The sequence below is a fragment of the Pteropus vampyrus genome, unplaced genomic scaffold (genome assembly GCF_000151845.1).
Source record: "Pteropus vampyrus isolate Shadow unplaced genomic scaffold, Pvam_2.0 Scaffold53, whole genome shotgun sequence".
Taxonomy (NCBI): domain Eukaryota; kingdom Metazoa; phylum Chordata; class Mammalia; order Chiroptera; family Pteropodidae; genus Pteropus; species Pteropus vampyrus.
The window spans coordinates 4,234,052-4,251,382 of record NW_011888834.1 but is presented as its reverse complement, the minus strand read 5'-3'; the positions used below and the strand labels follow the sequence as shown (position 1 = coordinate 4,251,382).

Here is a 17,331-nt window from a genome sequence, read left to right as displayed (position 1 = left end):
TATGCAAATATGCCAGATGTAGGTTATGAGTTGTCACCTAGAAATGGGATTGAACTTCATTACCCATTATAAAAACAAAGTGGTATTTCAACCATGACAAGTGGCATACCATTTTTCTACCTGACACTTTGGCATGTTATCATTTGTTGCTGTAGGAATACTGTAATAGAAATGTTAAACTGTCATCATCTCAACTTTATAACATTTGTTATTACATACTAAATTATTTTGCCATTCTTGTAATTCATGAATTAAGACAATGATTTAAAAGAAGCATGATACTAACAGGCCACACCCACAGCACAGCTGACAGGAGCCACAGCTGACAGGAGCCACAACAAAAAGTTTTCAAAAGTAAAAACTAAATTCTTCAAGATATATTAGTCCCAAAAACATAACGTAGTCAACAGAAAACTGAAGCTGACCCCCGACTTCCTTGATGCTCTGTTTACCTTGAAATTTTTTTACATTTTAAAAAAGTTTAAAAAAGGTTTGAAAGGGAGACTACTATACCTATTTTTTCTGGTACGCTGTAGCCTCCATAATGTGAATGACCAAGGGAAATAGAAAAAGGCTGGAGTGGAAAGATTGGTTCAGTAATGAAACACAGACAGCAGAGCTTTCCTGAGCAGTGGAAAATAATTACAGAAAGCAGCCAAAAGAAAGGGTGAGAACCAAAGAAAGAGGAAAACACTAAAGTTCAGCAGAATATTTTATAGAATATTTTTCCACCTGGGTTAATCTTTGGGGAATAAGAAACATGTTAGTTATTGTTGACGGCATCCAAATTCAGCTTGGGATAGAACACGTAGCTCTAAACATACACTAGACTGTGAATCATGCTCAGTGTATGCCGCGCAGGCAATTCTTGAGAGACCAAGGCAATCACATAGTTTAGTGAAATAATGAGTGATTGTGCAGTGTTACACCAAACATAGTGCCAAAATGACGATCACAAATACAATTTATTTTAGACTGTAATCCTATCTTTAAGACATAACTAAATCTAAACATGAATGTTTTACTTTGTTTTGTTGTGTTGCTAAGTTACTCTGTATTATTGCACTTGGATTTTGGAATGGCTGTTTTGCAGTTTGATTTGCTCTCAAAATACATTATGTATACAAGTGGCAGTCTTTTATAAAGATCTGTGTGCCACAAGTTAAATTTCATAAACTAGGAAATATAAATGTTATTTCCATATTATATAAATAATTGGCCTTGCATGAGGCCTCAAATAATCTTTATAAGATGGATGTTTAATACAATCACTTTAAGAATTCAAACTTATTACTTGTACTATAGCTTTAAATTCTGTGGATTTGTTTGGAATAGAAAAGGAACACACAGCTGAGTTAAATTTACAGTTAGTTTGTTGACTGTGTTTTGTTTTAGCATTGTAAGGTTGCCTGGCTCATTTCAAGCTTCACTTTAAACATTCACTTCCATTATTCATGTGTTAATAATAAAGCAGACAGAAATGAGAAAGTTAACAGCAAATGCAATAGCATTAATGTACACCAGAGCCTACTAATTACTATGATTACTAGGGTTAATTGGCACATTATCATGATTAACATTATTTAATTTTCATTTTGTATGATCTTCCTCATACACAAAATGTTCAGACTTAAAAACCTGAACTTTCAATTGTGCACATTGGAGGCACTTTTTCAAAAATGCTTCACTGAATTCTGGATTTTTTTTTTCCCCCCCAAATGAAAATGTCAAAATTATACAACTTGTCAGTTTGGATGGTTTTTAAATGCTCCTGGTCATTTACTGATCAGGCTCCAAGAAGAATCATGGGTCTTATGTGTTCATTTGTTAAAATATCTACTAGGATGCATCTGTTGGGTAATTTTATATGCTCCTGGTCATTTACTGATTAGTCAATAACACTATCAAACTAATAATTCTGCCTTCCAAGGATCATACCTTTCCCCTTTATGTTCAGAAGTAAAGGATTATGTAGGATTAAAAAGGTGGTGAATGGTAACATAGTCCTTTTTTTTAAATGTTGGGAGTTAAAGAAATATCTGTGTCAATACTGTGCGTATATGGTTCTAAGCAGTAGCAGTGAAAATCTTGAAAACATTGTAGTAATGTGTAACCTTTAAGAGTAGTATGGCAACCTGTTTATTTTTTTTGGAGAGAGAAAAAGAAGCATGGCTTATACGAAGCTTAGTCAGATGGTTAGAGCTGAGTAGGATATCTTTCATCTCATACCTTAAATGCAGCCATCATCTAAACATCTTGAATATACCTGTGTGCCTTTCGAGTGCTAGCATAAGTTAAAAAGGTTGATCTACTCTCCACATATTCTGCCTTCTGTGCTAAAGAGTATTTTACATCCTAATACAAAAAAAGGAAGAAGGGAGGGAGCGAGCAAGTTCCATTACATGTAGGAAAAAATTGTGTTTAAACAATTCTAAGGTACACTTCATATTCATTAGGTTGCTATAATTATATCCATATTCAGTGCTATAATAATTTTAACATTTTGAGCATTTACTATGTACAGAAAACACAATATCAAGTATTTTATGCCTATTAACTCATTTAATCTTCTTAAGAACCCAATGTGGAATTAAATATATGGTTCTCTTTTACAGATAAGAAACACAGGCGGTTAAGTTACCTGCCTGAAGTCACTCAGCTATCAAGGGCAGAACTGGTTTACAAACCCAGACTGATGCCAGAGCTAGGGAGTGTCATACAAAGGTGACTGGGGTTCATCCCAGCATAAAGAGCACTGAGGGGCAGGAAAAATGAGAAGCAGTTGTGGTACTCATTAGACTTATGGAATTCTAGCTAAGGTTGAAGAGCAGCCCGCATTTGCATTTGCAGTCAAAATAAAGTTTACCACTGACGCCCATTTTCATTCCAAGTTGCCAATATAGAGAGTTCACAGAAGCAAGACGTGTTCTGTGTGTTCTGAAGAACTGCTTTCTGAGTTACAACTGAGAGTGGGTTGGGACGAGGACACCAGTGAAGGAAACACAGAGGAAAAAACCCCACAGCAGCATTCAGGGAAGGGCAGGAATCCAGGCAGTGGGGCTTCCAGAGGGGATCTGCCCAAATCCTGGACTTCTTGAGGGCCATAACCACCCAGAAAAGGCAAAGACTCGTAGGGATGTAATACAGATAGAAGAATTAGGAGTTACCAAATACAAAGAGGTGGTTGTAAAGAAACACTCTCAAGTAGTCTGACACCATTAGATATGTAACTTCCTCCAGCATTCACAGGATGTGCTATTGAGGTAACAGTTAAAATACTGCCTATCCTGAAAATTTCCAGGGAGACATGAAATATAACATTATGAAGGGGAATTATTTCTAACTTAGATTAATTGTATCTGAAGTTTAGGCCACATGACATAAATTCTCTTGCACTGAGCTTTTGGCAAACACTTGTGATTCCCTAAGCTAGCTTGAAATCTGAAAATTAATTTCATCGAACCCTTCCAAATCTGTACCTGCTATAGGTGTGACTTGCTTAGAAGACACCCATTATAAATTACCCAGCAGATGCATCCCAGTAGATACTTTAACAAATGAACATATAAGACCCACGATTCTTTTTGAAATCTGAGGACAAGACAGTATGTTTTGTTTTACACAAATACCTTCAGCTATATGGAATATATATGGAATATGGCTTCCTTACTATTTGTTTTGCTGCTTCAATAAACAATTTTAATTTGGATAGATTTTTCCTTGTGGTATGAAATCCAGAAGCTCCACAGGGAAATTAATATTAACTAATCACTTACGTGATTAGAAAAAGATATGAGTTAAATCTTTAACCTTGAATTTGGGGAAACAGATATTGGTTGCTTAAAAAAATTCCCTAACCTGAATTTGAGTCTTGACTTTCCAAAACCTTTGAGCAAATCACTGAATTTGTTCAAGCCTTTGTTTTTTCTTCTGCAAAAGCTGGGGCACTATTTCTGTCTCACAAGAATCTTGTAAAGATTAAATGATCTAACCTAAAATGATCTTGTAAATATCAAATGATATAGCAGTCTCCCATTATCCGCAAGGTATATGTTCCAAGACCCCCAATGGATGCCTGAAACCTCGGGTAGCACCAAACGCACATACTCATGATAAAGTAAGAAGTTAAAAACAACAACTAACAACATAGAACAATTATAACAATGTACTGTAATAAGTTATATGACTGTGATCTCAAAATCTTACTGCATTGTATGTACACTGCGAATACACCGGACAAAGGGATGGTTCGTGGTCCAGGTAGGATGGAGCAAGACAGCATGAGATTTCATCATGCTACTCAGAGAACAATTTAAAACTTTAATATTGTTTACTTTTGGAATTTTCCATTTAATATTTTTGGACCACAGTTGATCGCAGGTAACTGAAATTGCAGAAAGTGAAACTGCAGATTAGGGGGACTACTGTTTTTCATGTCACAAATTATTAAATTCACCATTGCTGGTATTGTGTTATTATGGGTCTGAGACATTATATATGCATGGACCTAATTTAGGTATTTAACTGCTTCTTGGTTTTTAAATCTCAAATATGTTCATTTCATGCAAACATGGTTTCCTATACTCATTATACTCTCCTTGTCATCCCTATGCATACTTCTTACATGATGCCCATTTTATCATGCTGGCATCTCTCTCTTTTAATATGTGGTTTTTGGGAGGGATACCACAAACATTTAATAAATATGTTGCTGAAAAGATCTGACAGAAAACTAAAATCATCTAGTTTGATTTCAGATTTAATGACAACCAGTAGCTATTTGTCCATGAAACTGAGATCATCACAAGACAGTAATGTCCTGATGCTACATTTTACGACTCAGCTTCACCTGTTAGGGAGACTTGAGCAGATTACAAATCATTCAGTGAGGACTGTCATTTTAAATACCATCCTAGATAAAACAGTAAAGGTTTTTTAATTCAGAGAAAATATGTTTCTGACAGGGATTGATGTCATTACTAATATGGCACATTGGTTTGTTAATGTCTTATAGAGAACAGGAAAATAAACTTTGCTTAATGGTTATTTGTTTTACATAGCAAATAAGTTCTTTTCCTGATGTCTCGGACAGGGCCGCGTCAGTTGTACTGGACGGCTAATGGTACAAGCTGTCAACCAAAGAGGTCGCAGTCCCCGCTCTCCTTCAGGCCATCCTCATGTCAGAAGGTATCTCAGATGTTCTTTCTCATAGGTGTTACTATTATTACTGTAATTCAATACTATTAGAATCATAGTATGACCATAAAAGTGAACATAGTTTGAAGACAGAATGTGAATACAGTCTTAAAGTGTGTACAATGTATGGCTCCTTAATTACTGTGCTCCTTTGCTATTCAGAAAGGGGAAGGGAGCAAACATTTACTAACGTGTGCTAAGCCTGCTCAGATAGATATACTACCTCAACTTTGTTAAATAGAGCCCAATTTATACTTGAAGAAATCAAGACTCAGTGCCTTTAAATGGCAGTTACCTTCATGAAAATACTAGTAAATAGTACACAAATGTTGAAAATCAAACTCCTCTAACCAAGAGCTATATGGATTGACCATTATAAACTACTGCCATGAGATTTCTTAAAATCAGCTAGTCTGCTAATGTTCATTTTTTACTTAGTTCAAAACAGTTTTAGACCATAATATCTGCCATACTTTAAATGTTCAAAAAATATCTGTTAACTACAGAGTGTGCTTTTCATTCCCAGTAGCCCTGAGTTTATGCAGGGATGCTGATGAAATAATGGTAGGCAGGGATGGGGAAAAGATATCATCTTGGGATCCTATTTAAATATTTTACAGACAGCATGCTCAGATAGTCATGACTATAAAATAGAGGCCACAGGTGCAAACACCTTTGGAGAGGAGAACACCTACTAAGTTAAACTCACAAAGGTATGTAGGAAAAACTGAGTAAACAACAAACAAATGGTGTGTCTGTACTGCCCTGTGTGACTGGATCCACAGAGCCCTTTGTTCAACATCTGGAAGATAATTCTGGCATCTAAGCATGTGCAGATTTAATTCTAACTTGTTTGTGGCAATATCTGTTCACAGGATCCTAAGCCTTTATCTATGGCTGTAAACACATTTAGCAGCATATCCATTCTCTTGCTTTTCTTGTGGTCTTTAATATATTTAAGCTTTTCCATGTCTTAGTGTCTCCTAGAAAAACAAGTTGTTAAAATATGTCTGTACTTGAAGAAGAGTAAACTATATTTAAAAAGCTGATAATTATTAGCCTAATATATTATTCTTTTGTTCCTTCTTACTTTTTCTAGTTAAGTGTTTTTAAACTTACCTTCTAGTGATTACTGACAGAATTTAACATCTCGCTCTTAAGTCTTCCCTGTAATTACTTTAAATTGTATTGTTCTTTAAAGTACCTCTGGCCACATAGTTAAAAGCAAGAAACAGACACAAAATCTGGGAGATTTGCACAGTTTTATTTTAAAACAAAACAAAACTTCACATCTTCAGGTTATCCGTGTCTTCAGGTACATGGATAACCGATATAAAAGAAAACTTGCCTAAAACTGTAATTTGTTTTCCTGATTAATATAATAAGAAATTTTTATTAGAAAGATATTCAATTTTTCTAAAATACTAAGAACTTATTTTCCTATAAGTTTAAAATCACAGCAGAAAGTTACAATTTTTGTTTAAAAAGATTTGGTAATAAATGAGCAGCAGCTGCTGCTATTTCTCATACAGCTTTAAAAAGATTTAGGAAAAATATGTTAATACAGAGTGCGCCATTTTTTTCTTATTTCTCCTTTTATGATTTATACTAGCTTTAAGGATTAGGAGAAGAGAACTATTTAGACTTAAATTTATAAAATTCCAAATGAAACAAGATTTTGCTGAGTTTGAGTAAAAACCTTGGGAATAGAAATCAGGTAAGGATATTATATTACTTTATGTATTAGTTTTTAAAAAAACAGATGACTTAGAGCCTAAAAATAACTGCTGTCTATCCAACCACCCATCATCTATTATCTCTTTCGTTCTAAGGCCTCGTTCTAGATCAAGGGACAGTGGAGATGAAAATGAACCAATTCAGGAGAGGTTCTTCAGACCTCACTTCTTGCAGGCTCCTGGAGATCTGACTGTTCAAGAAGGAAAACTGTGCAGAATGGATTGCAAAGTAAGAGCTTGTTATTGCTTATAAATCTATAGTATTCCTTCTCCATTGTCATTTCTCTTTAGTTCCGTTTGGGGAAATTATTTAAAGTGTACATCTTTAAAATGTTTTCCAGCTTAAGAGAAAAAAGCTAGTGAAATATATGGGATGTTTATATATGGTTTGAAATCATTCTTTTCGTTTATTTTTAAATGTTTATTAAATATGTTCATTACGTAGAACCATATATATATCATACTCCAGAAAGTCACTGGGAGAGTTATCCCTTTAAGTTTCCCGTTGTTAAAAAAATAACTGTATTGAATCTGTCGTATGTCCTAATCATTAATTAGTTGATCTTCACTCTTTATTCATGCAATATCTACTCTGACTTTTGTTCCTCCCATTTCCTATTTCTAAGTGAAGTTAGAGTGGCAGCCTTCTTTCATCTATTCTATAGCAAGGCTTCTTAACCTAGAGTAGGCAGGTTCACTGCACCTCTGAACTCTGAAATTGCAAAAAAAATTGTGTGTGAAACAGCTCTTGTCAATTTCCCAAAGGAGCTTGAGGCCAAAAATGTTTAAGAATCTCTGAAATTTGTTTTTTTGTTTTTTTTTCCCACTATTTACTGATCTGAATTCAAAATTTAGCTCATAAAGATAAGATTTTAAGATTTGGCCTCCCTCTGCTGGTTCTCTTTGGAATTGCAGAACACAAGTTGTTTAGAGGATTTGGGCATTGTTTTTTTCAAAAGTAAATCTGGGCTTATAGAAATGTATAAAAAGAATAAAATGATCTGTTCAAATTATGACCTAATCAAATGACCTTAAATTCTTGATATCAGGCTTTCTTTACACAACCAAAAAGGCTGGGGTTAGAAAAGGGGCAGAAAAACCTGGCATTTCAGTTTGCCTTAATATGAATAGCTATATCCAGCTGGCACAGGTACATTGTGAATGAGGTGGGTTGAGAATGCACAGTGCTTTAGGCATCTCTCCTGCTAAACATACTGCGGCTTCAGTCCATGGCCCTCCTTGTCCAGGTTTTAACCCAGTAAAGTGGGAACAAGGAGTGCCACTTTATTTCTAAGCTTGGGAAGGGCCTAGAACCTGACCAGAAGTGTCTACTCCTAAATCTTCATACCACTTCCACTGACCTCCAGATAGGTGAAATGGGTGCATATGGAGAGTTGGGAGACAGCACGTGGAGACAGATGGGAGGACACGAGAACCTGGTCCTCTTAAAAGCCAAGCTGCCTACTGTTGTTTGCTTCCAAAATCTCTTTGTCCTTTTGACCAGTAATTTAAATTTACCTTTATTTCCTTTAAATTCTCTAGACCTTTGTTTGCGGGAGGCATCTTTTAGGTAGTATAAGTGAATATTACATAGCAGGAATGGAATTTATGAGTTCTCTGGCTGATTTGGGCAGAGCTGGGACTTCAAAAGAATTTTATAGTCCAATGGACATATTTTTGTATGTAATTTCCCACTAGTAAATTTGGGGTGATGTAAAAAGGCCTTCTTTAATGGTGCTTTTCTTCCCATTCAAAATCAAGAGCAAAGCTGTAAAGAGTTGACAGATGGCAACCATCCTCACCCTTCACAGCACAGCTTATTTACTAGCAATTAAATGGGTTTTTGTCTGATCTCTGGTCAACACAACTGTCATGGTCTCAAGATTTTATGATGTTTCCATTCTGATGCTAATTTGTTGATATGGCTTTCTGGGTAATTTCCTATTCTTCTTACTCAATTTCAAGGATTATAAAATAATAGTAATAGGCCTACGTGCTGACGGATGCATTAACTAATGTCTCCATGGCTATGGCAACTCTTTGATGAGAAGCGTTATAGTGTATAAATGGGAGCCTGACCCTCTCAGAAGCCAAGCTGCCTAACTTTTGCTGTTTGCTTCCCAAATCTGAGTATTTGTTAGTACTATTATGGTTGAACATCTTTCTCCAAAGAGCTCAGGGCCTTGTGCTGCTGCCATCCCAGTAATCGTTGTAACCCTTGGTAAGATAAGATGATGACAGAAAAATTTTTTTAATCCCCATTTCACTTTTCTCTAGGTTGTGTTATAAGGAATGTTTAGAAATGAGCCATGCATGCTTAGGAAGCCACTGGAAGGTTTTAACCAAAAGACTAACATGACCTGATTCTAAAAGCCATCTCCTGTCCTACCAAAGGAGGAATTTAGGCTGGATTCTTAGTTGTCGATTTCATTGTTTTAATATTAAAGAAATTTATATGCATTTCCTTGTTTAGGTCAGTGGATTACCAACCCCAGATCTAAGCTGGCAACTAGACGGAAAGCCAGTCCGCCCCGACAGTGCTCACAAGATGCTTGTCCGTGAGAATGGGGTGCACTCTCTGATCATAGAGCCTGTCACATCACGAGATGCCGGCATCTACACGTGTATAGCCACCAATCGAGCAGGACAGAACTCGTTCAGCCTGGAGCTTGTGGTTGCAGGTAGGCTTGTCTGTGAATCCTTTTTCTCTCCCAGAATGAACATCATATTTAGAAAAATAAACTAATCCTGCATTAGTAACCAATATGGAAAATAGCCAATTAGGACATGTTATAAGGTACAGAAGATCACTGACTTTTCTTCAGTGTAGCCATTATTATTAATCTTTCTTCCACTAGCCTAGCAAAGAAAGAAAAGGATCTTGGTGCTTCTTGTGAGGAAAGCACAGCAGCAGCATGGGCTCCAAGACCAGACTTAACGTATAAGAATATGCCTGTGTATAAAGTTCTCCATCTTTCCCTAGTTTTTAAAGTAGCATGCACCAATTTCAAAATTTGAAAATTTTAAACATTACCCCAAATGTCATAGTCATATTCAGATTTGCTTTTTAATTGATTAAAGTCTTACCCTTAGATAAGGACAATAAATTTATGGAGTTACATCATCTTTAGGAGCTGAGCATAAGACTGATATTCTCTTTTTAAAAAGAAACAATGTTTATTTCTTACACCTCTGTTTGCAAAGCACCTCATATACACAGTATTCATAACAGCCCTATGAGGTAATCAGAGCAAATTTTCTTATTTAAGTGGCTTACCCAGGGTCCCATTAGTCAGCTGAGGGCCAGACTCAAATGATTTGTTGACTCCTAGTGCTCTTCCAAACAGTGAGCTGCTGAGCTCTTTCAACAAATAAAGTAGCAATGAGAATAAAACCCAGGAGGTCTTTATAATAGCACAAAGATGTTTTTCACATCTGGATTGTGGTGCTATGTGTTAGCTATGCTTTTAAACTCTGTGTTAAGTATTCGATATTACTAGGATTGATTTCATTCATTCCCCCAACTATCCCTCATCAGACTAAAACCGATTTTCTCTTGTTAAATGTGCTATCTGTCCTTCAGGACTGACACTTGAGGGTCTGAGACATAGACATCTCTATATGACTCAGGTGGCACTTCTGTTAGAGGATGGCGGAGTGGTGTTACTGAAAGCAAAGTCTTTGACAGCAAATCTCAGTTCCAAGCCCTGCTCTCGTTTACTGGCTCTGTCCTTTGGCAAATATATAACATCTCTGCAACTCAGTTTCCCCATATGTAAAATGGAGAACGTAATGCCTCATAGTATCGATGAAGCTCTGAATCACCAGTACCCTGCATAGCAGTGCTCCAAAATAGTAGATGTTAGTTTTATATATATTTTATATTCTTTTCAAAGTGAAGTCTATTCCCCCAAAATAGCCTAGGTCAGATAACCTTCTACATAGTTCAAAGTCTTAGGTATTTAAAAATTTCAGGTAGAATTTTTATCTTTTTCACTTGTCTCTCCTTGGCTGCTTTGATATATTTGTCACTCTAGAGGATGAGAGTGGTGGAAAAAGACATGTTAGTAGCTCAGAAGAAAATAACTAAACCTATTTCTCTGCAATTGTTTCTATCTCAGATCCAAGAAAACAATTTCCCATTGAATGGTGATACTTAGAGTATTATTAACAATAAGCTCTGAATTTTTCAGACTAATGAAGCTCGCTCTTTTTTATGGTTTCTTTCAAGGTAATAATTAAGTTGTCTTTTTTATAGCCCTAGAAAGAATACAAATTGAAATTTGTAGGACGTACATTCCTACTTTATAGGTAACTATTTTAAAGCTACCAATTTTAGATGACGATGCCTCTCCTTTATTCCCCCCCCCACCAACCCCTGCCACCCACACTTTAAATTCTATGGTATGTTCCAATTAAGCCAGGACTTAAAAATCTTCATAGTAAACATTTCAGACAGCAGGGAGGGAATCTAAGTGAATCAGATTCCTCCTCATTGTCACTAGGTGGCAGTGATTGGTAAAAGCAGAGAGTGCACAGTAACATAATTAGTAATGAAGCCACCCCAGATGCTAGCAATGATTTAGGGGTCTCATGCAGCCTGTCAGACAGGCATTCCGTGCAGCAGATGGCCAGTGGACTGTGTGGGGCTCTCAGAACTGAATTAATTGAAGAAATGAGCGGAATGAAGCACAGGAACCTTTCTTAGTAAAAGAATAATTTGGAGAGAGGACTAGCGTCGTACCACCTGAAGTGAAAAATGGTGTCATAAAATATATATTTAAGCAATATTTCAAAAAGCTTCTGAATTCTTTGTAGTACTCCTTTTACCTATCAGTGATAGATCATCTCATGTTTTTGTAGCTAAGGAAGCACACAAACCTCCCGTGTTTATTGAGAAGCTGCAAAACACAGGCGTTGCTGATGGGTACCCAGTGCGACTGGAATGCCGTGTTTCAGGAGTGCCACCGCCTCAGATATTTTGGAAGAAAGAAAATGAATCACTCACTTACAGTACTGACCGAGTGAGGTGAGAATACACAGTGACTTAACCTAATCCTTAACTGGTTGGTCCTAATGACACATAAAAAGATACACTTTCTACAGCACATAAATCTGTATAAAAGTCATGCTATTGATGATAGCAAAGACAAAAATATTTACCCTAATCTATAATTAAACTTTTATTTAGAAAGAAGCTATAATGGTATGTGATGAAGCACATTATAACTTAATATAATGATTTTTGTGTGTTTATACCTAAAAGAAAAGAGTTCATTTGCTTCAGTGGTGACAAACTATTCAGTGGTTTTGTAAGGGCAGATCCTTAACTAGAAATTAAGTGCACAGATTTATTCAACCTCTTGACGTCTGCTCTTCTCTCCCATTAACTTTAATGGGGCCAGTAGCCTCTCCAGAATACGTATGACCCTATTATCCACTACTTGCACAATTCTGTTTCTAATGATCTAATTAAAAATAATGCTTCGTGTCCAAAGCCATTTTTTAAAAATTTAGAACCCTAATGACTTTATCCTTTTCTCCAGCATGCACCAGGATAATCATGGCTACATCTGCCTGCTAATTCAGGGAGCCACAAAAGAAGATGCCGGGTGGTATACAGTGTCAGCCAAGAATGAAGCAGGGATTGTGTCCTGTACTGCCAGGCTTGATGTTTACAGTGAGTGCCACTTCATCTCATCTTGTTGCATTTATGCATTAAATTATGAAAAATTAGATATCTGGAGAGCTAATTACATTACTTTAATCTTATATAGTGGTTTTTGGCCAAAACTTTCATATTGCTCTTTCTCTTTCTATTTATAGTTTCTCAACATTAATAGTGAACTACACCAGGAGAACAAATACTCAAGTATCATTCAGGAACTTTGCACTATTAGCAAAATATGCATGTTGATTTATGTTGGCTAGTCAGTTGTGGCTTCCTTACTCAAGCATCCTTAGGCGTTAACAGTAGGCAAAGGCATAACCACGTTTTCCACATTATTGTTACGGTGTTCTACAAATGATTGTCTAACATTTCTTCTTCTACTATAATCTTATCACAGTGTCTTAATGCACTCTAAATGTGTGTACCATTGGAATGCATACTTATGTGGCTTGGTGCTTTTCCCATTAATGTATCTTAAAGCAGCTGAGCAATAGGTTTGTGCATTTGTCTACATGCATCCTAAAGAAAATCATTCCTATTGAATTTAAAACTAGTACAAAAGCATTATGTGATCTGTTGACATAAAACTAACTAGAAGTTAAGAATTTCACTCCTTGAATAATGACTTTGTGAGGATTTTAAGGAAATGAGTGACCTCATCCTCCTTTTGATCAGTGTTAAAACATCCATCCAGAATACCAAACTACTCTAATTATTGTGGCATTGATACATTTTGAGCTCTCAAGATTTTTTTTCAGGGGGGAGAGGTGTATTAGGAAACTTAAGACTACTTCAAAGGATTCCCTGTGCTACAGCAAGTATTTATACTTTATTATCTAGCTGTTATAGTTCTACTATCCTTAAATTTTAGTATTTCTACCATGGATGTGTCCAGTCTTTCATAAAGAACATGTGCCTGGGGGTATATCAAAAGACATTCTATAATTACTTGAAACATCTAAAGGCTTTCCAATTATATCCTGGTTAAAACGTCCTAATTTTTTGTTTGTTTGTAGCCCAGTGGCATCAGCAGCCACAGAGCACCAAGCCCAAAAAAGTACGCCCCTCAGCCAGTCGCTATGCAGCACTTTCGGACCAGGGACTAGACATCAAAGCAGCGTTCCAGCCTGAAGCCAGCCCATCTCACCTGACACTGAACACCGGCTTAGTAGAAAGTGAGGACCTGTAATACGACATTCTTGTTAAAGCTGAAACACTGAAACAGCCTTGTCTTGACCAACATATTCCTTTGTCACACTATGTAAAAGGCAAAAACATACCTTTGACTATAAGAAATAAAAAAATCTAAATAGTTTTCTTAATAAATATACCAAATTTAGAGTTTAAGTAGGCAGTGCTAATAGAAAGGTACACATTGCATAGTAAATTCACATTCATCGTCCACTTTAAAACTTTCTAACTGATGTGCTGAAATGGTCTGAAATGCTAAAGGATACCAGCTGTTCAAAGATAACCACAATTTGTATTATCAAAAGTGCCTTTAAACACTAGCTTTAGGTGCTACATAGCACGATAGTGTGGAATGCTTAAAATGAGGCAATTGTACCACAAATAATACTAAAATGATTCTCAAGTGGCAGTGTACTCAGACAGCTACAGTGAACCAAGTGCAATATGTAAGAATGAAAAAGGAAGAGGAAATGGCAAAGAAATCCAAGTAAATGCCTTGTCTTTGCAAATGGTTTTAAAGTAAATCATAAGGAAGGAATGAATTGCCTTAATTTTAATAATAGCAAGAGTTTTCTAACAAGGTTAACCTTTTTTTTACGTGTTATATTTTCATGCTACCTTGGTAAAAACTTTATTTACTACCCATATTAAAAGGCTAATTTTAATAAAGTATTCTGAATTAAGTAGAAATATATTAGTCCATTCCAAGAAAGGCATCCAAACCATCCAGAAGACCAAGGAATATAGAATTTGGAGAAAACAAGTTTGGAAGAAGTGGAGAGAATGAAGGAAAAAGTTACCGGCATACTTAGTACATTGTATTCAGTTAGATAAAAGTAGAAGGGACAGGAGACATGTTAAAGGCCAGGCTTTTCTTTGGTTTTCTTGAAAATTAAATCTAACATGTAGGTGAAAAAACACTGCCATTCGCAAGTCAGGAGATTTAGGTTCAGCTAGAAGTTTGGAGGCACATGTGCTATGGAAATTATAGTGTGTCTGAAGTTTGTGTAGTAGTTGAATATTTTAGATGTTTAGAGCAAGTTGAAAATGGACTGAGAATGCAAGATTGGCATAAATGAGAAACTGCCTGTAGCATCTAGTCTACTTGAGGGAAATGGAGATTCAGGAAAGACAAAAACAGGTTAGGTTTGTGCCATAATGTATTTTTTCAATGGTACCAAGACATGGTGAATGGAAAATATTATTCACTTACCTGCTGCCATGAAACCTTAAGCCTTAAGAAGGTGCTGGGTCCTGAGTAGTTAGTAAAGACATCTCAGCAAAGACTGATTTTCAAATGCACATGATTCTGCATCAGCTAGACTGAGTTGATTCTGACCAGACTTGATGGTTTTAAGTCGGAGCCAATAAACTTTAAAAAGGAGAAAAAACCAATTTGGCCTATTATTATAAAACCCAAGGCTTTAATGGTACTTTGCCATGAGAAGAAAACACTGTATTCCTTATGCAAAACACATATATCTTTCATTATTTATAATAAAAATGTTGAACTCTCTTAGTTCAGTTACTCAATACGTAGTATTTTTAAAAATAATTTTATATCTTTGTACCACCCCATATATTTCATATTACTGCTTCACATGTACAGCTTTCTACTTCTTTGTAAGAACACCAACCAACCAAGTTTTAAATGATTAATAGGCTTGAGCACTGGGTGGTAGATGTTCCATGCAGAGTGGTACAAGTTTCTTTGACCACACTTATGTGCATTACTAACATGGAATTTAAGATACCATACAAAGTCCCTCATGGACTTATCTATATTGTAGTATTATGACTTATGTCATATCTTACTTGCCAAATTTTTCTAAATGTGACTTTTTGCTAATTTGCTGGGTTTGGGATTAAGTAGCATTATTTTGCCACCTTTTATGTTGTATTTATAAAAAAAAAATAGTATTATCATACTACTTTGGATTGTTGTGCTGGTATAATATGGATTTAACATCAATAAATATTTAACAAATAATACTTGCAGCTTTGTGAAGTAAAATATTCAGCTGTTTTAGTTTTCTATTGCTTCTATAATAAATTAGTACAAACTTAGAGGTTTAAAACAATACTTATTTCTCGGCTCACAGATCTGTAGGTCACAGGTTCAGGGACCATATAGCTGGGTTCTTTGCTCAGGGACTTACAAGACAAAAAAAATCAATATGTCTGCTGAACTGAATTCTTATCTGAAACTCAAGATCCTCCTCCAAGCTTAAGAAGTTATGACAGAATTCAGTTCCTTGCAGGTGTAGGACAGAAGTCTCCGTTAGTCTGCCAGCTAAGGGCCACTCAACTCCTATAGGCCACCTGCATTCACTGCCATCTTCAAAACCAGTAATGAGACCCTCCCTCAACAAATCCCTCTCACATTTTGAATCTCTTGTCAAACCCACTCAGATAATCTCTCTTAATCTCTTGTCAAACTTTCTCAGATAATTACTGGATTTGGGACCTAATTACATCTGCAGAATCACTTCAAAGCAATTTGTGTTTGGATAACGAAAAGAAGGTGTATGTACAGCAGGAGGTGGGGATAATAGGAGCCATCTTAAAATTCTGCCTATATCAGTTTATTGTATGTATGCATGTAAATAATATTATTCATGTTATACCCCAGAAAAAAGTATTCTGTGACCACAAACCACATCCCCTTCTCTTAGAAATAAAATATAAAGGTTCAAGATGGCAACACAGGAGGATCCTGAACACACCTCCTCCCATGAATACACCAAATCTTCAACTACCTACAAAATAATTTCCTCTGAAAGAAACCTCAAAACCAGATGACACATAAATTGAGCAAACAAGAAAAGATGCACACTGAAACAGGTAGGAGAACCTGAGACAAAATCTTGCCCAAAACCCCATCCCTGGCAGAGCAACCCACAGTTGGGAGGAAACTCAACAACCCTGAGCTGCTCCTTGAGGAGTGAAGAGGTCTGAACACCAGGCACCCCAACTTTTAAGACCTGCAAATGAAAGATGAGCCCTGGGAAATATCTCGATTCAAAAGCCAATGGGACTTGCATCCATGAGACCCACCAGACTATAGCAATCACAGAAACAGTTCTTAAAGGGTGTGCAGACACAGACTCACCCATCCCAGGGTCTAATACAGAGACAGCTGACTGAAAGGTACCCTGTCTTTCTGTGATAGAGACCTATTTGCTTATCTTAAAGAGTTAGCCTAAAAGGTAGGCATCTAACTTAGCACACATCTAGGGGCCAAGCATTAGGTACAGCCTAAGGGGCAGGCTTCTAATGAAACATCTAAAAGTGGACTGCAATCCTCAGCAGAGACCTCCAAAGACAGATGCTATTCACATTCTCTCTCTCTGCCTTGCTCCAGGTTGCTGGTATCTCCTGAAAAAGAGCTTCTGCACATACTGCACCTGCCATCGAGAAGATACCCCTTGACTACCGGGCTTTAGTGGCCAGTGGTGCTTACAGTTATGGGTCCTATAAAACTAAAGAAAGAACCAGTTCTTAACCAACTACCCCCTACCCTGGCAGAGCATATTG

At 36.4% G+C, this 17,331-nt stretch overlaps 2 protein-coding genes across 2 annotated transcripts in view; one reads left to right on the top strand and one right to left on the bottom strand.

Moving 5' to 3' along the window:
* The window catches only part of PALLD (palladin, cytoskeletal associated protein), a 355,442-nt gene extending 339,656 nt beyond the window's left edge, over positions 1-15,786 (top strand). The window contains exons 15-20 of the mRNA XM_011360286.2: positions 5,093-5,187; positions 7,029-7,161; positions 9,406-9,613; positions 11,796-11,961; positions 12,479-12,612; positions 13,620-15,786. Coding sequence (XP_011358588.1) covers positions 5,093-5,187; positions 7,029-7,161; positions 9,406-9,613; positions 11,796-11,961; positions 12,479-12,612; positions 13,620-13,792 — 909 coding nt within the window. The 3' untranslated portion in view covers positions 13,793-15,786. The remainder of the gene's footprint in view (positions 1-5,092; positions 5,188-7,028; positions 7,162-9,405; positions 9,614-11,795; positions 11,962-12,478; positions 12,613-13,619) is intronic.
* Positions 1-17,331, bottom strand: part of CBR4 (carbonyl reductase 4) — a 104,660-nt gene that overhangs the window by 28,950 nt on the left and 58,379 nt on the right. The window lies entirely within an intron of this gene.